This window comes from Truncatella angustata, assembly GCF_020726525.1.
Source record: "Truncatella angustata strain MPI-SDFR-AT-0073 chromosome Unknown BKA67scaffold_1, whole genome shotgun sequence".
Taxonomy (NCBI): Eukaryota; Fungi; Ascomycota; class Sordariomycetes; order Amphisphaeriales; family Sporocadaceae; genus Truncatella; species Truncatella angustata.
The window spans coordinates 6,217,321-6,240,614 of NW_025763381.1; the positions used below are offsets into that span (position 1 = coordinate 6,217,321).

The window sequence follows — 23,294 nt, forward strand, 5'->3', positions numbered from 1 at the left end:
CGTCTATGCGAGTAGTTGTGCTCCAACCTTAGTCCCTCATAGATGCTGTCACGGGCTCCCAGAGGTCATTTAGCAGCTCTAACCGCCTAAAGCCGCAACGGATGAGCCAATCGTCGCCCGAATGAGATCAGCGCAAACGGCCTCGGCTGTGTCGATTGCAAGTGCGAGGGGCAAGGGGCAAGGGGCAGGGGGCAAGCAGCTGCGTGATAGATCGGGTCTTGAACAGCTACACATGTACATGCGAGTTGTGTGTAAACTTCTCATACAGCCAAGTTAGTTTGACATAATAAGTAAGTCCATGAAAAGTTGCTTGCACGTATAGTTGGGTCCAACAAAAACGAGTGTTGCAATCTGCATCCGTACAGTACGTCCCACTTGGGGATGAGAGGATGAGACGTCTGGAAATAGCACTAACCCTACAATGCTACAGAGTGCATACATGTTGCCCCTCACTAAACCCTTCCCAGAAGACCCCAATCTTGCGGGGGCCCGCCAGCGGGCGAATCGCCCGGCCGTCAGGGTACCTCAGGCAATCTCAGGCTTACATAGTACGTAGGACGGGATCCGTACTATGCACATGGCGCCTTATCAATGCCAACAAAAAAAAAGTTCGGCTTATCTTAGCGGATAATATTTTGGATGCGACCAAAAGTTTTGGACCCTCAGCCGGCCTCCCAAAGCAAGTGCAACAAGCGCTTGCATATTGTTGACTTGCGCTTTTCCAATATTGCGCTCGTGCAATTCCAATATGAGCTCTCTCAAGAGGAAGGATGCCCCGGGAGGCGCATCTGCTGCCAAAGCAGCAAAAATAACCAGCGGCTCAAGGCCATCCAAGACTTCGAAACCCGAAAAGACCAAGAGTGATCCCAAGGCGAGTCCCAAGCCCAAGAGCGCCGACAAGCCTGCCCCCGTGCCCAGCATCTCGCGACTGAAGGAGGAGGAGCCTCTCTTTCCTCGTGGAGGCGGAAGTGTCTTGTCACCGCTCGAGCACAGGCAAATCTCCATCCAGGCAAAGCAGGACGTACTGTTCGAGCAGGCGTCAGGCAAGAACACCGAGAAAACACTGAAAAAGATCAAGTCAAAGGGACAGTTGAAGGATGGAAAGTCTGCAAAGTCGCAAACTGCCGACGACACGGTCAAGGTCGAGAGCTTGAACTACAAGCGCTTGGTCAAGGGTTCCATTGTACTCGCCCAGGTCACCGAGATCAATGCTCTGGATTTGACCCTAGCACTGCCAAATAATCTGACTGGACACGTTCCCATCACCGCCATCTCCGAGCTCCTCAATGAGCGCATTGCTGCCGAGGCAGCCGCCGACGACGACGATGACGACGACGAGACTTCAGCAGACGATGTTGACCTGAAGTCACTATTCACTGTTGGTCAATACGTCCGGGCATACGTCAACTCCACATCCGAAGAACCAGCAGAGCCTTCTGGAAAAGCCAAAAAACGAATTGAGTTGTCCTTACGACCGGACCAAACCAACAGCGGCCTTTCCAGCAAAGATGTTGTGGCCAACACTACTGTTATGGCAACCGTCACCAGTGTAGAAGATCACGGATTCGTCATGGATCTTGGCCTCGAAGACTCCAAGCTCAAGGGATTTCTGGCACGCAAGGAGCTTGATCCCGCCATCTCGGAAACCCGGATGCAGCCAGGCTCTGTCCTCCTCTGCTTGGCCACAAGCTCGGGCTCCAACGGAAAGATTGCCCAGCTTACCACTATCCAGACCAAATTGGGCAAGATCCAAAATTTCCCCTCGGATGCGACAACTATCAACTCATTCCTCCCTGGCACAGCAGTTGATCTTCTGGTTACGGACATATCAAACCGCGGTATTGCCGGCAAGGTCATGGGTTCCTTGGATGTCACTGCTGACCATATCCATTCTGGCTCCGGGCCTCTTGCGATTGACCTCGAAGACAAGTACAAGGTTGGCAAGAAGGTCAGGGCACGAGTTATATGCAATTTCCCGGCAGCAAGCGAGCCCAAACTGGGAGTTTCCCTTCTTGAGCACATTGTGAACCTCAAGCCTAAGGAAACAACCGGAGGAAGCAAGAAGTCATCAGTGGAGTCTCTTCCCATCTCCAGCATAGTCGAGAAGTGCACAGTCACCAAGGTCGAGCCCGATATTGGCGTTTTCGTTGATATCGGGATCAGCGGCGCTGCTGGATTCGTCCACATCTCTCGACTCAAGGATGGCAAAGTCGACATGGTCTCTCAGTCATCAGGTCCGTTCCAGGTTGGGTCGGAGCATCGCGGACGAGTCGTTGGATACAACTCAGTCGATGGTGTATACCAGCTATCTTTCGAGAAACACATTCTTGAGCAAGCTTTCCTGCGTGTCGAGGACATACCCATTGGCGAGATTGTGAATGGAACCATTGAAAAGCTAGTGATTGGACAGGATGGTGTCAGCGGGTTGCTGGTCAAACTCGCCGAAGGTATCACCGGTTTTGTTCCCGAAATTCACTTGGCTGACGTGAAGCTTCAACATCCGGAGAAAAAATTCCGGGAAGGCATGAAGGTTAAAGCGCGTGTTATTTCCACTGATCGTGTCAAACGCCAGATTCGCCTCACACTGAAGAAAACTCTACTCAACTCCGAGGCTGCCCCACTCCAGTCGTTCGATCAGCTGGTTGTCGGCATGCAGGTGCCCGCGACTATTATCAGCATCGTTGCGAATGGCGCTATTGTGCAGTTCTATGGCTCGCTCAGGGGCTTCTTACCAGTGTCTGAGATGAGTGAAGCTTACATCCACGATCCCAAGGAGTTTTTCCGCATCGGTCAAGTCGTCCAAGTTCATGTCCTCAATTTTGATGCCGAGGCACAGAAGCTATACGTTTCTTGCAAAGACCCTTCGGCCTTTGGTCTCGAAAAGCAGAAAGCTCTACAAGCTTTGAAAATCGGAGATGTTGTTTCCGCCAAGATTGTGCAGAAAACCGAGGATCACGTCTTTGTTGAACTTGTAGAAGGCTCTTTGAAGGCCATGCTTTCGGTCAATCACCTTACGGATGGGTCGAGCAAGAAAAGCCAATCCACGATCAAGAAGTTCCATGTCGGCCAAACTCTCAATGACCTCGTCGTCATCGACAAGAACGAGGGTCGCCGATCGATCACCCTAAGTAAAAAGCCTAGCCTGGTGAAGGGTAGCCAGGAGGGTAAACTTTTAACAACATTCGCGGACGCCAAAGTCGATGGCATTTACCCGGGGTTTGTCAGGAACATCACTCTGACAGCAGTCTTCGTTCAGTTCGCCGGCCAACTGCATGCACTGCTGCCCAAGAGTAGATTACCTCTAGAGGCGCAGAAACAAACAGACTTTGGTCTTGAAAAGGGACAATCCACGACCGTCAAAGTGATATCTGTCGATACAGAGCACAGCAGGATGGTCGTATCCTCACCTGATGTAGAAAAGGTAGAAAGGACTGAAAAGCAGAAGAATTCTACTCAAACTGGAGTCAGAGCGGAAAACCCGGTAGACGAAACGATCGGCTCTATTGACAACATCTCCGTCGGCAGGATCACCAAGGCGCGCATCGCGTCTGTCAAGAATTCTCAGCTCAACGTCAGACTAGCAGACAATATACAAGGTCGTGTCGATGTGTCACAGGTATTTGACTCCTGGGACGAAATTGAAGATGCCAAACATCCCCTCAAGAACTTCAAGCAGGGAGACGTCATCCCTGTCAGGGTTCTTGGAGTACACGACGCCAAAAATCATCGGTTCTTGCCCATCTCGCACAGGTCGACGCACTCCGTTCTTGAGCTCTCCACCAGGTCAAGCGATGTGAAGCACACCGCTCCAGAGAACTTGTCGTACGACAAGTTGGAAATCGGTTCTTCTCACCTCGCTTATGTCAATAATGTCCAGGACAGGTCACTCTGGGTAAACATTACTCCCAATGTCAGAGGCAGAATCAACGCATTTGATGTTTCCGATGACGTTTCTCTTGTCGAGAACTTGGCGGCAAACTTCCCTGTTGGCTCTGCTCTTCGCGTACGTGTTGTCTCTGTAGACCCTGCACAAGGGCGCCTTGATCTGTCGGCACGATCTTCTTCAGCTAGCGAAGAGCTCACATGGGACAACGTCAAGCAGAACATGGTTCTGCCCGGACGCATCACCAAAATAAATGAGCGCCAAATCATGGTTCAGTTGAGCAATGTGGTTTCCGGACCCATTCACCTGACAGATATCAGTGATGATTATAACGAAGCAAACACGATGAATTTCGCCAAGAATAGTGTAATTCGTGTTTCGGTTGTCGATGTTGACAAGAGTAACAAGAAAGTTCGTCTCTCGGCCCGCCACTCCAGAACATTGAACTCCTCGGCAAAGGTCCAGGATCAGGAGATCTCTAAGATTGCGCAGCTCAATGTTGGCGATGTTATCCGTGGCTTTGTTAAACATGTGTCTGACAAGGGTGTCTTCGTGGCTCTTGGCGGTGATATCACAGCAATGGTCAAGATCTCCGATCTGTCAGACAGATTCCTGAAGGAGTGGAAGGATTCTTTCCAGATCGATCAGCTTGTCAAGGGTCGCATCGTTTCAATTGACAATGCCTTGGGTCACATCCAGATGAGTTTGAAGTCATCTGTTGTGGACAAGGACTTCGTTCCGCTACTCAACTACCAGGACCTCCAGGTCGGTCAGATTATTACCGGAAAGGTCCGCAAGGTTGAAGAATTTGGTGCTTTCATCCTTGTAGATGGAACTGCCAATGTCAGTGGTCTATGCCACCGAAGTGAGTTGGCTGAAAAGCCCGTGGATGATGCCCGAAAGCTCTTAAACGAAGGAGACGCTGTCAAGGCTATTATTCTCAAGTTGGATGCTCAGAAGAAGAGAATCAACTTTGGACTGAAACCTTCCTATTTTGTGGACGACGACACAGACATGAGCGATGACGAGGATGCTGGCGCAGCATTGCATTCCGGTGATGATGACGAGGAGGAGGAGGAAGAAGAAGACGAGGATGAAGACATGGACGATAGTGAAAGTGGTGTCCTCATCACTGGCACGGATAATGTGTCCGATGAAGACTCCGACGAGGATGTAGAGATGACAGACAAGCCTGGCGACGAGGTCGAAGGTCTCGATGCTGGAGGATTTGACTGGGATGCAGATGCATTGGATAAGAAGCGTCGACCGGACGCTGTTGGGGGAGAGGCCGGTAGCGCCCAGGACAAAAAAAAGAAACGGAAGAAGGCCCAGGTCGAGGCTGATCGTAGTGGTGATCTCGATGCTTTTGGTCCACGCACCGCTGCCGACTACGAACAGCTTCTCAACCGAAAGCCGAACTCTTCGGAGCTCTGGATCCAGTACATGGCTTACCAAATGCAATCCAGCGAGCTGGCCGGTGCCCGAAAGGTGGCAGAGCGTGCTGTGTCTACTATCAACAGCTCAGAGGAAACAGAAAAGCTCAATGCCTGGGTTGCTTATCTCAACCTCGAGGTCCACTATGGCACTGACGATACTGTGGACGATGTCTTCAAGCGCGCCTTACAGGTCAACGACAAGCAGGAGGTGTACCAACGACTTGCTAGCATCTACATTCATGAGGATAAGCCTCAGGTAAGTTTCAGTCCCCGTCTAATTGTCCTGTAGACTTAGCCAGGCGCAAACCGGAGACTAACAAATCAAATAGAAGGCAGATGAGCTCTTCCAAACAATGACCAAGAAGTTTGGCGCCACGTCTCCCGATGTCTGGTACAACTACGCACACTGGCTGCACTCTGAGCGCGACGAGCCAGAGCGTGCCCGTGCTCTCTTGCCCAGAGCCACTCAGTCTCTGCCCAAGCACGCACATCTTCCTCTGATGACCAAGTTTGCAACCTTGCAATTCACTTCCAAGCACCCGAGCCCGGAGCTAGGTAGAACCATGTTTGAGGGTCTACTCAGCACCTTCCCGAAACGCTTCGACTTGTGGAACCAACTTCTTGACCACGAAGACACCCCCGGCGCAGACAAGACCGCAATCCGCGATGTCTTTGAGCGGGCATTGAAGGCAAAGGGTCTCAAGCCCCGGGCTGCAAAGAAGTGGTTCAAACGGTGGGCTGACTGGGAGCAAAAGAACGGTGACCAGAAGTCGAGGGAGAGAGTCAGCGCCAGAGCTGCGGAGTGGGTCAGGCAAAGGGAGGAAAAGAAGAATGCTGGTGCCGACGAGGATGAGGGTGATGATGAGTAAAGCCGGGGTCGTATAGCACTTATCATCATGGCATTGAAACTGCGAAAGAACGGTGGTCGAAGCAGAATTATGCATTAATAGGCGTTGCGGATACCAAAATTAAAGATTTTACAAGCCAAGATTTCTACATGTTCCGACATACAAGTGATTATGGCTGTAGAACTAAAATATGTTCGCCGCGGCCGTTTTAATTCATGTGTAGTACAGTTCAGTGGTCGATATGCGATGCAGCAGCATGGCATGGCACTCCAGCTTCCACCAACACGTCTTGACAGCCACCAGCAAGGTCTACTCGGGCAAGCATGCGGCGGAAACCAACGAAGAGGGTGAATATATTTAATAGGATTAGAACCTCACCGAAATGAGCTAGTAAAAATGACATTGCTCCAAAGCTTGTCCCTCAGCTGGTAAACAACGCTCCACCACATGATGTATCTAATATAAACTCAACCCTTGGGCATTGCCCGGGATAATAGAGCGCAGCACGCTGTAAAAGCGCAGCGGCGCAAACGTTGAACAGGCAACGAATCATGGCCGCCGATTTCCCAATGTCCTGGTGGCGGGAATTTAGATTCCCCAAAAGCTTTTGAGCGTCCCTGAAAATGCACCGTCTTGCCGGTCCGTCCTTACCCTATAACCGTCCGAGAAAAAAAATTACCAAAACAAAAGAAACCCAGTACTGACTTTTTCTATGACAAACGATCGTATGCGGGTAGTTCCCGCTGCATCTATAGAGTCGCTCAAAACAATGAACAAAAAGAAAAGTAGGTGTGGTTATATAGCGCGCGCCGCTAAATGCCAGCCGAGATATTCGGCAAAGGATATGACGATCCTGCAGCACATCGAGGAGCCTGGAACAAGTAATAAGTGAAACAGTTACCGCCACTGAATTGCATTGTCATGACCTGTAAAAAGGTCGAGGATTTTTACGGACGATCCACGGACGGGAACAAGGTAAGATTGACGGGTGCCTGGTAGTGGCTTCGGCTTGTCGTCTTTGCCCGACGCCGAGTGTTAATTGCCTCCTTGTCCGCCTTGATATGGTTGGCCATGACAGTATCGGAGCTAGACTTCAGGAGGATATCTGCATGAGACTGCGCCCTGGCATGCCTCTCGGTACTCGGGTCGCGTCTAAACCCAGCTTCGTCAAGCTCTGGCAGGGGGCTAATGACATGCTTCCCGAAGTCGCAGACTGCATGCTCCTTTTCCTCAGAAGCTGTCTGCCAGGCGTCGATAGTAGCTGTTGTGGTGCTGTTGGAAGTCCAGCGTGTTAATGTGGTAGAGGTTGAGGTGTTGGACTTGTGGCGTTGTGAAAATACAGAATCGGTGGTCGATGCACTCGAGCGTGCCTGCATCCTCATGTAGGATTTGGCAAAGTGTGTGCCTGAAGGAGATAGGGGTGCGACGAAGAGGTCCTCGTCCTCCTCGTGCAATTCTCCTCTCTCGTGAAGTAGCATTTGCTGGTGATAATCGCTAGGAATCAAAAGTGAAGGTGACAGATCAAATCCATTGCATTCCTTGAAACTATCGGCATGAGAGACGTTGCGATGGTGACTGCGCAGAAGCAATGTCGAGCTATCGCGTCTGGGGAGGGAGAAATTCGAGGTCACGGGCCCAACAAAAATAGTGGGCGTTCTTGCCTCATGCTGTGTTGCATTTGAAATCTGACTGACGGGGCTGAGCGCAGGCACATCATCGCGACCCGGTGGAGAAAGGAAGCCCGGCGAGCCTGGGCCGTGGCTGGGATATCGAGTGCCGGTAGTGTCTAAGGGCCCGATTTGCTCGTCTTCTCGTATAAGATCTAATGAAGGGCGTTCCCAAGCATAATCACAGTCAGCTTCAGCCGCATGCTCGTAGCAATAGTCGATGTCGTCTTCCCAAGATTCCTGCATGAACTCATCATAGATACTCTCATCGTCTGCGTTCGCCCGAAGGGCTCGCTGTGCAGCGAGCAAATCGAAACGTCCTAATGTTTCCGATGCACCGCTTGGTGGCCTAGCCATAGCCGCGACTTGGCTTTGGGACATCTGACGCAGTAGTGGAACGGAAATGCTGCCACGAAGAGACGAACTGTTACTCGTGACACTGACGCGGGAGCGCGAAAATCCATTGTTTTCTTCCTCCTCCGGAACGTCTGGCAAGGTTTTTGTAACCGCATCGCTTGACAAAGGCCACGCTGCGTTATCAGGGGTAGTGATGGCATGTGAGAACCTCTGGTCAATCGAAACGATAGCATGGTCATTTGAAGCAATAGCGCTATTTGGTGGATTCTGCTTTGGTGCTTCCCATTTGGAGGGGAAGACTATCGGTCTTGGTATCCTCATACTAGAGCTGGTGATTGGACGGTCCACATCAATCATTCCCAAGGCAATAGCACCGTCTGGTCGCATAGATCCACGACTACTAAGACGTGGAGGTGGCGACACTGGAGAGGTGAAGCCCTGTTCAATCGGGGATCTTGGCGGGCGTGGAGGGGGTACGCGAATTTGTTCTTGAGACTGAGTTCTCTTCATCGATCGCCTCGGTACGGGAGGTGCAAAAGAGTGATATGACTCTGGATTCTCGGTATGTAGGTCATTTGAGGCATGCAACCCTGCTGACGGGTCTTGCTGCACGCTATAAGCCTGAGAATGGGTATCGGCGTAATGCGTTCCACTGGGTGGTACACCACGCAAGGACACATTTCTTGGCCTTCTGCCATGACGCATTTCTGAGAACTCTCGTACCAGCTCTCTGCGGCTGGAGTGGTCCAGTTGTGGTGTATTCTCCTTTTGTGTGTGGGCTAGGTGTTGAAAGTTGTACGGACCCGATATCTGGAGTTTTCTCTGCGCCGAATCATCCTCTTTAGCAACCTTCCGTCTTGCCAGCACGGAGTTCAGGAAGTGCTGATCCTTGGATGTGGCAGTCGTTGGGTCTATTGGTGCTTCTGCTGAATGCATCGAGCTATCCGATGAACCAAGGTCGCTGCTCTCTCTCCTAGCTTTACCTTTGCGGTTGAAGATAGACTTTCCAAATAACTGTACGCTTTCCGGCCGTTCGCGCGATGGCATACTGCTTGTAGTTGACCGTTGCGACGAATGCCTTGACAATGTCAAACTTTCTAATCCATGTTCCCATGAAGGTCTGTCCGATGAACCTGAAATAAGTGACGACGACCCTGAGGAATTTGTTTGCTGACTTTGGTGCTTATCTGATACAGACGTCTTGCGCATCTGGTTGGCGAGTGCTCTGAGACGTTCTGGGGATGGAGGTCCATCTAATACCGGATCCAACAGGTCGCCCAAATTTTGAAACATGTTCGATGGGGCTGCATTTGAAGAGGATGTTGGGGGTGGAGACGCATCTGAGCCTGGTTTAGATGAGGCAGACCCTTTCGAGAGATTCCATCTCTTCGACTTTTTAGGAATCGAATACACGGGAAGTGGCGAATACATGTTGTGTCGCTTCACTCTGCTTCCGTATGGGCGCTGGTGTTAGACGGTTCCACGTCGTATTGATTGCTTGAAAGGTTGAAGTCACCGGCCCTCCCACTCAATCTGATCCACTTCAAGTTGCTTCAATCGTGAAGAACGTTTTCCAACTTCAGAAAACGCCTGATACGGATGGAAATAAACTGCAGGAAAGGGGAGTATGCGGGGGGCAGATTGTGCCGATTCTATAATAATAGAGTGTAGCTTCAGGCAAGGGATATTTCGAGGGATCTGAAGAGGTGTCGAATGATGGGGTGGCAGGGCGTGGGGATAATTGTGGAATACCCTGGGAGAGCCACTATGAATCCTCATGCGAAGATGCGTGATGGACGGGGGTAGGACCCAATATGGGAGCAAGGGTATACAAGACAGGGGTATGGACCAGCTGGCCGGAAGATTGGTGCGACTTGTTGAGATGGAACCTCCGATGTGCCCTCCCTGTCAGTCTTGGTGTACTGCAGCCCGTCCCGGCTCAATGGGTGAATAGAGAGAAGAGGCGAGGTGTTAATAATGGCATGCAGCTGCCCTCTCTCGCTTCTGACTGAATTAATCAAAAGGCAATGGTAACGCCCCTAGCGAAATGTGGGAGCCTGGTTGACCGTTGAGTTCCGAAATTGCCCAATTGTACTGTGACAGCTGCTGGGACTATAACAATTTGTGGGCGCAGTGTGTACGTAGATCAAGCAGCGAAAATTCCGATACGAAAGCTATGAAAGTCGTGCCACTGCCGCAAACAATGTAGTTGTATACTACCCAACGCGTCTCTAGTGCGTAAGGTATGCAAGGCGCCCGAAAGTGGTCAACTCGGCCGGGGTGGCTAATGAGTCGTTACTGGATGACTGCTCCCCGTCGAAGGCGGCCCGCTGGACTATTGGATGCAGTTCTTGGAGCTGATGGGCCCGATTTGTCGTTACGATTGCCGTCTATGGTTATTTCCAGGACTGCACACCAACTCTCAAACGCGCGTCGAGCTTCGATCGTTCGGCACGACCCTAATCAAGTACTGGACAGATATTTGCTCCGCGAGTCTGAGGGCCGTGAATCAGGATATGAGATAGAGTGACTACTGCAATCGTGAGTTGACCAAACTGAGCGCCGCGAGTAATGGTAATATGGCAGGATTGAGGAACTTCAGCTGTCCATAGAATTCACTGCATGAGACCAGTTAGTATTCCCCGTACGGATAAGCTGCAAGTTTGTGAGAACCCAAGAACAACGAAAATACGCAGTGGCAGAGGCTGGCATTGCAACATGAACGAGCTCCTGGCTCCCGACTTTGGGCGTCGTCAGGTAGAATCCGAAATCTGCTTTCGGATACCCCCATGTTGATGCATAGTGCATTGAAAATGAGCAAATCGGATGGTTCTACACGCAACAGTTCTTTGTGCGACCGCTCGAGCAACTTCTGGGACAGGTCATATTATTGACCGGCCCCACGAGATATCGCCATGGCTCAGGAGGGATAGGCGAGTGTGTGCAGGTGGTTACACTGCATGTGGGCTGATCTCGTGAAACACGGTTGCGCATGACTTCGAATTTCGACAATAGGCGAAGAATAGTAAAGCTAATATTGAGCACTGCTCATGTCCCAAGACCATGCTAGATGCGGCTCGTTGGACGTGCTTCTGTGGCCCGGGAGAGGGGTTCAATGAGGGAATTGGAAACATACCTTTGAGAACCAGCTCGTCCAAGGTTTAATCGTAAAGGAAATGCTCCTCTGGAGATGAATTGAATTAAGTATGTTGAGAAGCATGCATGAGTGTCTAAGCCGGCAGGTTGTGTCTGACGTTTTCGGGTGCGAGTTGCGTTTCGTGTATGTAAGTCGCCTATCGCTCAACGTCCGTATCTATTGCCCAAGAACCTGCTTTTCGATGCGCCAGGCAGAAACTCAACGTCTTCTCGAGGGAGAAGAAGAAGAAGAAAGAAAAAAAAATTGAAATTCACCCCCCAGGAGTAAACGTGCTTTGTGTTGGCGCTCGGAAGTTTGGAGAAGTCGTCAATGTATTGAAGCGGAAGAGTCGAGAATAGGGTGTAATAAGCTCCCGCCGTTTATGCAGGTACGAAAACCAGCACGAGGCTCCGTCAGATAGGTCCGAGTCAGAGTGCGCCGGGGGATTTAAAGGGGACACGATAACAATAGATGCCAAGACCAGAATGTCGGAACCAGATCATGCAATCAAATATCATTGCTAGCTCAAGGCCGGGCGGAAAGTAGAAGGTTTTTAACAAGTCATCGATAGTCTCGACACAATCCGCCGAAGACGACGATGGTGCATTTCACTTGTTGTTCTCCATGCAACGGCTTGCTTCGTCGCCTGTGGGCCAATTCAGGACGCTACGGATTACTATCTGCAGGGCTAGGTACAGGGGGTCATTTGCAATCCCGCCATCTTTCGATCAAGTTGGCCCCAACGTTATTCATTGCTGCACAAATCGCCTAGTACGAAGTGACAGCAGCGGTGTCCTTGCTAATCGGATCATGGTAGCATTCCGGGATTGAGCTAAGAAAGGACCCCTTGAGGCTGTGGAGTCCTCGACGATCCGGTAGTTGTGTGCTGTCATGGCTTTCACTGTGCAGTGCACGTTGCAGTATTCTTGGATTCTTTGCTTCTGTTGCATCGTATCATGCTGCAACCAGCCAACTATATTCCCTCAACGGGAAGCAAATGCTTGATCAGAACATACAAAGGCTTTTGTGAGGATTTCTGGAAATAGAAATAAGATTCCTGCTGCAATATCTTGCTGCAGAGTCGAGCTCCGGAAGGATCAGCAGTACCAGGGGGTTGATTAATGCTGGCTCCTGCCGCTTACATAGTGTTGGCGCGATGGTCTGACGTTGACTTAGGATCCTACATAATCGTATGGGAAAATCACGTTAAGCCACATGCATGGTCAAGGGCTGTGTACAATCTTTCTGTTGGAGCCGTTCCTGAGAATGATCTTAACACCAAAATATCTGTTGCTATTGCCGATTGGACTCAAGTTGGGCAGCAAGGGTGTTTCCAGAAATTTTTCCTACGTCGTAGCGCGAGTGGAACAAAGTCTATCTTTGAGCTGACAGCTGCAGGCGACAGAAAACCGGTCGAGCCCGAGCGTCCTCTAGGAGTCCAGATCTCAGATACTCACTGGGATTCAGCAATGAATCCAAACAATACCATGCAATGCCGGGCTTGGGTCTTGGAAGGTAGGCACCTATAGCAAAGAACCACAACCGCACTGTGCATCTCAATCCGACTTCCGTTCTGAAGCATCTGGGTTAATGCAATTGACCAATGGAAAAAGATCTGGTTTCCTAAAGCATAGGTCTCCTCCTTATGGGTCACCCGTGAAATTGTTGCCCAATGAGGAGCATCGCTAAGTGCACTATGCATTCAAGTCTAGGATGAACCATGTTGCGGGAAACAATTTGAAGCCGCCGGACCCAAGAACCATTTGATTTTGCTTTTCAAATGTCACTTGAATGACACCCATGACATCTGCAGTTGATCGAATCCAGTCCATGCGAAGAGCCGTATACAGCAGCGCGTTTTTGTTTTTGTTCGGCTACTTTTATACATACGTAGTATTCCCATGTCCCTGGAGAAAGCATTCGGTTCGCAGACTTGCTTCTCTAGCATTCGCCTAGAAGGTTTGCCCTCTACATTACAGTGCATCTTTGAAAACGTTCGACCGAAAGTAGTACGAGATTGTCAAAAATACGATATGCGGGATGCCGAGAACTCGATCAGCCGTCTACTGTAAGCCTGGTTTGTTTCTTTGCGATCTATTGCCCTCGTGTTAGGGTCAATGGCAATAGTTGGAGTCGCACAAGAAGCTCTCCGGCAAACGTTTCTCAAGCATTCATGAAGTCGCCGAGGTCGACACTTGACGTGTTCCACTTCAAGCAACTGGACCCAGGACCAAAGCAGCGGAACCAGATAAATGCGCGCACCTGCAGATTAGGACGGAACTAGTCGATAGAGCCTAAAAACGGCAGACCAAGGCAAGCCAGGTACAGACTCCTCCTCCTGCCTTTTGCAGACCATGAGGAATCGTGCGCTCGTAACGCTAGTTTTGGGGATGATGCGCAGTCAATTGTGGGAAGGGGGAAAAATGGACAGTTATTACCGCCGTTGATCAGCCTCTACCCGCGAGAGGCGGTGACAGACTTCTAACGAAAAGTGCCCACGCATGTATGTCTCAGCTGTAGGGCGGATTAGACTCGTGGCCTCGGGATTTGATGTACAGCGAGAGGAAAGCAAAGCTTGTGTGTGTTGTATAATGTGTTCAGACACGGTCCTGATTCACTCCTGAAGCAGGGGCAGCCAGTCAACGTAATCAAGTACTGCGTAGTCCTCTCGCGGCGTCATGTCAGGTACCGAAAAACTCTAGGCGAGTGTAGGTATATTATTGTTTGCTATGATGAATGCACTACGGCAGCGTTGTCGTCTATATATTTATGAAGCCAGATACAACACGGAAAACTAAATACCGATATCTTGTTTCTCGATGGGTGCCTAGTCATGTCTAGATATTCAAGAAAACCATCTTCCCTGCGATGTCATCTGTCGGGTCACCGGGCTGATGCAACACACCAACCTTGAGGTACTGTTTCCAGCAGTGCAAGCAATGGTTGGGGTTCCCGTTGGTACCGAAGCTGCATTTGCACTGTGACACTATGTGAGTGTTTCGTTTGTGGTGAGAATTTCGTCGTCAATACTCCGTAGGCATTAGCGAGAGTTGTTCATGGTCGATCATTAGGTTGGGGCGGCTGAACGTGGAAGAGCCCGCTTCCCCCTGCCATGCAAGCGGCGCGACCGTCAGGGGCATCTGCAGCTTCGAGGGTTCCCAGATTAGTGGGCCAGGTGTCAGTAATTGTTATTCGTCAGAGCTCAACGTTCTCAAAGCTAATTCGAGAAGCGATCTGCAAATAAGATGCGCCACGGCCGAAGCATTCTCTATGTATTGTAGCACCGATGGATGAGTTTGGATTTTTGTTCGCACACCCTCGTGCTGAAGCATTCGTGAGCGCGACTTTAACAGGACCAATCAAGCGACCATGTCAGAACGCGAGTCTCGACCACCTCTCTGACTGATCCCCATACTGGAGATGCTCCGCATCGTCACGGCCTCACTAACCCCAATTGTCCATGGTGTCAACAAAAGACCCAGCTTGGCCGTTGAAGTTCTACGCCTCAACCGTGACGGAAAGGAACGGATACATCAAGGGCCTGTGTTAGGAATCCTTGTGTATCGGTGGGTTTGTATAGAATAGACGCATCACGCATAGATAGCCAATTGTGTTTTTCGTTGGCCGGCTCTGGCGGCAGGCGAATTGTAGACCTGGCGTCCAAATCTGGGTCATCTTGCATTGGATCGGGGTTCCTACTCGACCGACGGCTTGATTATATTTCCATCGACATCCATGACCTCGTAATAATTCGAACATGAGGAGGAGGCTAGCGAATATCGTATCCATGCTTCTGGGCCTGTGCTAAACGTGCAACATAAAGTTCACGGTACTGCAAGAGCTTGGGCACGACCATAAGCCATATTTCTACGGTGGACTTTGAGCACTTGGCATCGTTCGAACAAAAGAAAACTACGTCAAGCACACAACCAAGTGGTATCTTCTCCGCACAAGACGACCGCCGTTGGCGGAGACGGAGGCAATCCTTAAGTGATTGTTGAAAGCAGGATCTTGGATCTGTTCAGGTCATCCATTTGACCAGCGTTCACACAATCAGATCTCATGAAGCTCTCGGCTAGTCGCCAGAGGTAACAGGTCTCCCTACAAAACACTGCCTCAGCGTTGGTCCTTTTTCTGTTCAACACAAAGTTGATCCTGTGCATAAGTCGGTCATCAAAGAAGCTAGCAAACCCCCTCCTCGGAAAGCTTAGCCTCTTCGGAGTGCTCGTACATTGTGGTTCTCGGCGGAGTATACGATGCTAGCACATGCACAGTTGCGAGAGACGTACTGTATTTGAGCAATGCGGAATCGGTGCGAATAGAGACGCGGAGAGTCCCGATTCGACAACCTTGCTAGTGGGTGACCCATCACTACACAACTTTTCTGTCGAGAGCCAGTCCCAGATTATATAGTTCAATGTAGAAGCGAGCCGAGGATCTCGCAAACCTGGGGAATCGCTGCTCAAAACGGACTGTTGGTAACGCAACTTCCCGTCGCTTAACCACGATCTGTCCTTAGAAAAAAAAATTCACATTCGCCAACTACCCTGGGTTGTTATGGCTACAGATTGAGGCTTTCACTTCTCGACATAAGAATCACCAAACCCCATTGCGTTAATCATTCATCACAGCTTGCATCGCAGCCGAGGTGTTTGTGGATCGGCCAATGCTCTGCCATGATTAGCGGATGCGCATTCCACAATATTTATAGTGTGGGCGACTGCTTCGAAGAAGAAGAAAAATCTCGCTCACTGGTACGTTTCAAAGCTGCATCACATCGCAAATTCCACAATACTTGACTAGCAAAGGCAGGCAGCAGATGCGGGAAATTTTCATACACGGCGGCACTCGCAAAGAAAAGAAACGAAAAGAAAACAATGGCTCCCGTAAGGTGTCTTCAGTCGCTACTGGGCTAATACACGCATGCTTATGTGGAGTTATATCATGCTTTAGTGGACAATTGACACTGCTTTTGGGCACCTTACGTACACGCAGCAGCAGTACGTGAATCATTCGGTCTGAGCCACTGCGAAGGGTTCCACTGTTATTGAATTAACAGACCTGAACAGGCTGGATGTGAATGCAGCTTAGCTCGGCAACGAATATTCAAAAACAAATAATTTGTCCTCTTGCTGTATGGTCTTTCTGTGTGTGAAGAAGAGAATAGCTTCTATAGTATGGCTCAGCGGCGGCCGGCGCTACCATTAGTTGTAGTGCTCTATACTGCCTGCATCCAGCATTTAGTGCGTGAAATAGACCGTCCTATCGCTAGACCTATTGGTAGTATGCATCGGATGATACGCAACAAACACATTCTAGTTAGCCTAAACCAGTGCCTAGCAATTACGACACAACGTACTGTGTTGTTGTAATAAGCTATGTCTTGCTTTTCGAACTGTCATTTCCAATAGGCTTGGAAAACATTCGTCCCGGCCCAGGTCTCCCGGTCAGTTACAGGTTCCATTTCTCTATTTGCTTCTGCGGCACCTTTCTATGCTTCAAAAAATATGCTCATCTTCTGCGGATATGTGCGTGATCAAAAAAAATCAGTGTTCTACATTCATTCGGGAATTGATGCCCAGATGTATGACCGCGCCGGCGTTTCCAAGATTGATGGAACATTTGCGGAAGACAGTTTGACCGGAAGCGGCGTTCCGATTTAACCCAACGTGGTATCGCTCTTCAAAAGTGCCTTTCCCTAACGTGCCCAGAAGAGTTTCTTGGTGTTAGAAACCAGTGAACCTCAACTGCGCACGACTCATGCTTACCTGAACCAAATTAAATATGGTTACAACTATTTTCCGGGTCCTATGCTTTACGTCGTTCCAAATCGCAAGCTTGAACGGCTCAATACAACGAAAATGAAGCCTGGATGCTATTTGACTAACAATGCGGTGATTAGTGACTCCGCAAGCAATCTGTTCAATGTCTGTTCGCCGGCTACGCTCAGACTTGGTTCATGCCATCTGAATTTTTGAGCACTACCCTACGAGCCATTGATAACGCGAGTTTCCTGACCTAGGACTGTATCCTCTCCGCACAGACATCTACGAGGCTTGAGCCTCACTCACCGTCCAATCCGCCTAGCATAATGGCTTGATGAGTCGTTAATCAAGACAGCTATCCAAGGCCGGCTGTGTGACAAAATGGCGCCATTTCTTGTCGCGTTTCTTTCCTACGACAGACGCCCCAGTCTCGCTGCTCTAGACACTGCGGCTTGCTACAGCTTTTGCTGCATCGCCAATCGCCACGTGCAGTGGGCGCCAGCGTGTTTCATTCAAACAGCTGCACCGGCATGCCACATATCTCTACCGTGGGGGGTTCTAGTCCTTGAGACAACACGTCGTGGCGGTCAGGGCAGCTTAACTAAACCCTAAACTTTAGACTTTTCAGCCCTGTGCCCATCTATTGGATCAAGTGGAACTAGACGTTCGCTCACCAATATCTCAAACAGAGCATGGGGTGTTCATTGCGACATTGCTTGCCATTGGACGTGGTGCCTATCACTGTCAATCCTGGTCATAGTACCAATCCAACGTTTCAAGATGATCAGAGATGGATCGCTCGTTTCGTCGAGACTGCAGCATGAGTCGTAGCTAACTTAGATATCACATTTCACCAGCGATTAGTTGGTCGCGTTCTCGAGTACATAACAACGTTGTTATACTTATTAAGTTATGTAATGGCAGGAACCCTTGGGATTGCGTGCCGCGGTGGGCCTTGCTCATGCATGATCTGTGTACTTAGTCTAGGAACTTTAATACAAGTGCTCTGCCGAGTCCACTTCCGAGGTACTATTTGGGTTTCAAACTTCACAACCAAGCAAGTGCACCTGCCCAAAGTAGATATCTCTGGCATGGTAGGCGAGCGAGACGACGCTGGGTGCTGGTGTGGAGATAAGAGCGGTGTGCTCAACCATTTATAGGTAAGGGATACTTATCACCGCTTTCGGCCAAGACAACACGTTATTTCCACGTTTTAACCAGCATTTTTTGGGAGCAAAACTCCTGATAGAGGTTTAAGAGCTAATAACACTTCCCTTATCGAGCATCAATTGTCCTCAATTGACCCTGTGCCATTGGACCACCTTGACCAGATCATCGTAATCAGACCATCAGTGCTAGTATTACGCCCAGAGTCCAGGACTACATTGGTGCTATCTCGACAACTTCAGAAGGGGGATCGCCTGGAAACAATGCGCCCTTAGTAACTAAGGGTCAACGTTGGCTTTTTAGTACTCGCGTTATATGCATTATGAAAGTTATCTGGTGTCATGATATTATGCTCAGCACAGTCACACTTCTCCTGAACTCGTTTAAAGCCAAGAATAATGGCTTGTCAATCTCGGATATAGAGATGCTCGTATGCTTGTATTCAAGCTGGAAAGCTATTGGAGCTTATGATCTTCGAAGAAAGCTCTTGGTAATGATGCCAGAATGCCGTAATGATACATTACCCATGCGTTGCTCTCCCGTCAAGGGTGGGTATACGGAGCAGCTGCTCGCAGTTGATTTTGGTGAGTTGAAGTAGTGAATGCTAACTCCACCAGACATGTATGCTCTTTACACTTCGAACATGCGATACTTCTCTCAGTGTGCTCTTAATACAATAGTTATACGATGTATTACAGGTCAAATCTTACTCAAAACGAAGATCCTTCGAGTATTAGTGCAATTACCATGTGCCCTAAGCCCCTTGAACCTGATCGTATAGCGGCTGGGCGTGGTAAGATATGCCGGCACTGAGAAAGCGGGTGTAGAGATTTCGGCAAAGAGTTGCTGATTATTCATGAAGCAGCATAATATTATGGCGATCATCTAAGCGATGCTCGCCTACACTTCAAGTTCTGATTGAATATGTTTCATTGAATGTCCTGATAGCGTCCTGAGGCGATTCGATCTCATGATCGCATACGTCAGTAGGTACTTTCTGGTATGCCTTTATGGCTTACCCAATCCGCGAGACTTTTCTAAGTTCCGGATCGAAACTCTGCGGAGTGCTCAGTATCATACTGGTGAGAATATATCGACAGTCGCCGGCGGTTATTCCACGAAGAAACATAATTTCGACACTATTTCAAACATGAGATGTCCTGCCAGATGTATTGCTAAATCCTTGGACGCGATGTTATCGTTACTGGACAGCACAGTGAAAAGCTTATTTGAAGCTGCACCTATTTCTGTCGGCAAACTGTGCTATCTGGTACGATTATGATCAAAAGGTAATTACTTGGGCGAAGGTAACTCTTCTTCTATGATAATCTTTGTCCACTGACCCTCTGCATCGAAATAATGGTAGTCGTGATTTGTTATTTGCCCAGCTCGGACTCATTTCCAGAGATACATATATACATCCACTGAAACACTTTGCAATCCAGTAATAGAACGTGGAGATATTTTTGACTTCGCGGTCTTGAGATATAAATGCTGTTAAACCACCGTGGCAAACAGTAGCAAATGTACACAGTCAATGTACGAGACCGCCTGACGAAGAATCTTAGCAATTAAACCCCACTATAAAATCATCTACAATCAGCTACTGTCGCTTTGCCGTGGGAAATGTGATTCACGAAGGTGAGGTTGTATAGGAATCGACCGCGGCAGTTGGGCTGCCAAAAAGAAAAGGACTAGTAGCTAGGTCTGCGCATGGTATATATATTGAATTATTAATTGATCTCAATTATATAATAGTTGGGTTGAAAAATAGCCAAGGCCGTAGGCCATGCGGTGCGTGAGGGAAACTCAAGTCTTATTCGGAGAGGGGGCCTTGATGCGATTCAAGTCAGAACACAGGTCGATTGTAAATTATATGGTAAATGACGAAGGCGCTTCTGCATATCCGTTCGTTGTACTAGCATGTGATATGAAGACTCTCGGCATAAATTTAGAAAATATTATTTGCCGCTTTAGTCACCAGATGAACACCCTTTATAACGAGGATTTTGGGTTCTTATTGCATGGGATTCTCAGCCTAGATGTCATGATATTATTCAATGATACTTCTCCACCAGTATCTTCCCCAAATGTCACAGTGGTTTGAAAGACAGAAGAACCATTGCTCTCTAGATAGGGGTGGAGCCTATTCGGTGATGGACCGTTGACGACAACCTCAGCAGTGAACATTCAGTAACTACTATAGGTAATTGTAGTTGTGCAGCCTAGTCTTGACTGGAAAGCTAACCTTGGATAAAGCATGATTATGTACCTGACAAGTACTATACTTGCATAACATCGATGCCAGCCTATACAACCACTGACATCAGGTTCTACCATCGCACTGAACATAAACATTCATAGTGAGGGCAGTGTCGAAGTCGTAAGACTACTATTGGGGGCAAGAGGAAACTGGAACTCATTTTCGGTGATACTAAGCCTTGATGCTCAGCAGAGACATCATTCTTGCTATACATCGAAACCTCTTTCCTCTCTCCCTACTGTGTGAGTCAGGCGACAGTCGGCTGGGCTTATCCGTGGCCATGTATTAGTCCTAGGATAAATAAAATCACGCTCAACATGACGAGCCGTTGTAGTTGATTCAGATCGTACATAATGACCAACGGAAGCATAGTGATTAGTCATATGCAGCAGCCTATTTCGAGCCAGTAGTAACAGCTGACGAGGTCATATGAAGTCTTAGGTTCGTAAAATTTGAATTTTCGCTAACTGCATTATTCGTTTCTTCCAGTTGATGCATGGATGTGCATTCCCCTCGGTTGTGGGTGGCCCTCGAATAGAACGCCTGTCGGCTTTGCACGCGACTTGAATCTTGTTATGAACTTTTCAAATGCCAAGCAACTTATTAGGTATTGGCTAAAGTGGGTAGGTTGAACGACAAGTTTCACGGGCAATATATAGTCCTTAGCATGATCATGACATATAGCAAAGGAATGACAGTTTCAGAAGCATTCAAGTGAAGACAAGGTGATCATGGTTGAGACGACAGCGAGTCATCGACTGTTATTTTCACAGCAAATGTGTCTAATATATATACAATGAAGTAAGTCCAGCATCCAGATAATTCTCTTCCCAGGTCAAGCTTGCCAAAAGTGAGAACATCCAGAAGATTCACAACGTCCGTTTCTCTTCACCCAACTCCATAGGCTGGCGTCGCTTACTTGCGGGCCTGGCGGGCCTTGCGAGCAGCACGACGGCGCTTAGAGGAGCAGCTCTTGGTAGGGGCAGCAGCGGAGGTGGTGGCGACAGCGGAAGTAGCAGCGGCCTTGGTCGAGGTGGCAAGGGTGGTCTGGACAGCGGCCGAGGTGGTCACAGCGGCCGAAGTGGCGACGGCGGTGGCGGCGGCGGAGGTGGCGGCAGCAGCCTTGGTCGAGGTAGCGGCAACAGTGCTGGATGCGGCGGCGGCGGTGGTGGTCGAGCCGCTGCTTGAGCCGCTGGCACCATCCCAGACACTTGGGCCGGGGATATCGTAGCTAGAATAAGAGCCATAGAGGTTGAAGACGACACCAGGGGTAGAGTCGGTGTAGCCACCGGGAAGCTCGAAGCTCTCGGAGGGGGTAGCACTGCCACTGCCGGTAACCTCAACCTGTGCCAAGTGGGTTAGTATTATTCAAGATAGATTGATGGATCGAGGCTATGCTTGTTGCACAAGGAAATAACCGAGGGGCTGAATCACATACCTGAACACAAGAGGGGTAGAACTGAGCACCACGGGCAGAGTTGGCAGAGTGAGCTACATCAGCCTCGTGGAGACCAATGATCTCCTGGCGGAACATGTACTTGCCAGCGGCAAGGCCGGAGGGGACGGTAAAGTCCTTCTTTCCTCCGTTCGAGATCAAGTTATCGACGGCCCACTTGCTAGTCGAGGCATCGTAACCCTCCTCGTTGATCTTGGACCAGATGGCACCAGTACCATCCATGCCATCAGTGTAAGGGGCGACGTATGTGATGATAGGACCCAAGTGGGAAGCAGCAATGATGTCGTCATTGCGAGAGTCGTGGTACCATTCAAAGCTGACAGCGTCACCAGCAGCGACGGAGACAAAGTCAGCTACAGCGGTGGAGCCGGCGGCGTTACAGGCGAGGTTGGCGGAGGTGATGTCCTTGATGGGGTCGTTGGTAGGGGGAGATCGGATGTAAGTGCCTCTTCCATCACCCTGATCCTCGCCGTTGACCCAGACGCTGTACATGCGGGTGTGGGCGGTGACACCACTGGCAAAGGCCAGAGCAGCAACTCCTGAGTAACGCATTTTGATTGATTGATGTGTGAGAGATAAGACGTAGTTGTGATGTGGTGGTTTGGCTGTAGCTTGAAAGCGAGCGAGTATAAGTGTGTAATGAGCGTTAGAAATGAATGTACTTTTGGCACTGCCAAAAAGTGTGAACAAGAGAGTGAATTGAATACAGCTGGACGAGCGTGTAGAGCAAAAAAGAAGAGCGATACCACACTGAAGACATGCAAACCTACTTATACTGACCTCACCTGTCCCACGGCATGCATATTAACAATAGGGAGCATGCGGCTCAATCGCATGGCTCGATTATTGGGCCCGTCGTGAATAGATGAACTTGATATTGGAAAGGATAAACATCGACATGGTGTTATATCGTTTCCGCCAATGGTTTGTTTCATTTTGCGCCTTGCAACGGTGGGAGAGTGGATTGAGGCTCTCTGGGCCCAGCAGGGTGGGCCGGCTCAGAGCGAATACCCCGGCCTGCCAAGCCTAAATATCGGGGACGCTAGCTGCTCCCAGTAAAGACTAGAAGTTCTGGGCTCTGAGTTGGGACGAAGTCAGTTGCTCGAATTCTGTTAGCGAGCTCGTCTATACGAATTGCTTCTGTTCTGTGCCCCCCCCCCCCCAGCACATGCCAGCTTCTGGCTTTTTGCGCAGAAGCTTCGATAGGTCCAACAGTAGCAGGGCCATTCAGAGCAACGTATCGAATGATGACTGCACACGTCGTTGCCCCTCGCAGGAGTCAGGGCTGAGGTTCGATGATGAGATGCATCATGCCA

At 49.5% G+C, this 23,294-nt stretch overlaps 4 protein-coding genes across 4 annotated transcripts; 2 read left to right on the forward strand and 2 right to left on the reverse strand.

Annotated features, from left to right (window-relative positions):
- Positions 1-645: 645 nt before the first annotated feature.
- BKA67DRAFT_549143 (uncharacterized protein) lies at positions 646-5,669 on the forward strand. The gene has a single exon (XM_046101562.1). The coding sequence runs from the start codon at positions 749-751 to the stop codon at positions 5,606-5,608; it is 4,860 nt and encodes a 1,619-aa protein (XP_045964913.1). The 5' UTR covers positions 646-748; the 3' UTR covers positions 5,609-5,669.
- Positions 5,670-7,114: 1,445 nt separating this feature from the next.
- On the reverse strand, positions 7,115-9,622 carry BKA67DRAFT_653940 (uncharacterized protein; the record flags this gene model as incomplete). Its single annotated transcript, XM_046106471.1, has 1 exon — positions 7,115-9,622. The coding sequence occupies one exon, from the start codon at positions 9,620-9,622 to the stop codon at positions 7,115-7,117; it is 2,508 nt and encodes an 835-aa protein (XP_045964914.1).
- A 7,413-nt stretch (positions 9,623-17,035) lies between these two features.
- On the forward strand, positions 17,036-18,017 carry BKA67DRAFT_549150 (uncharacterized protein). Its single transcript, XM_046101563.1, has one exon. The coding sequence runs from the start codon at positions 17,474-17,476 to the stop codon at positions 17,702-17,704; it is 231 nt and encodes a 76-aa protein (XP_045964915.1). The 5' UTR covers positions 17,036-17,473; the 3' UTR covers positions 17,705-18,017.
- Positions 18,018-21,437: 3,420 nt separating this feature from the next.
- Positions 21,438-22,530, reverse strand: BKA67DRAFT_590051 (glycosyl hydrolase family 61-domain-containing protein; the record flags this gene model as incomplete). The annotated part of the gene is made up of 2 exons (XM_046104546.1): positions 21,438-21,866; positions 21,961-22,530. The coding sequence occupies 2 exons, from the start codon at positions 22,528-22,530 to the stop codon at positions 21,438-21,440; spliced, it is 999 nt and encodes a 332-aa protein (XP_045964916.1).
- Positions 22,531-23,294: the final 764 nt, after the last annotated feature.

What these genes read in the sequence shown, in the direction of transcription:
- BKA67DRAFT_549150 (XM_046101563.1), top strand. Translation starts at nt 17,474, where the DNA reads ATGGCGCCATTTCTTGTCGCGTTTCTTTCCTACGACAGACGCCCCAGT.
- BKA67DRAFT_549143 (XM_046101562.1), top strand. Translation starts at nt 749, where the DNA reads ATGAGCTCTCTCAAGAGGAAGGATGCCCCGGGAGGCGCATCTGCTGCC.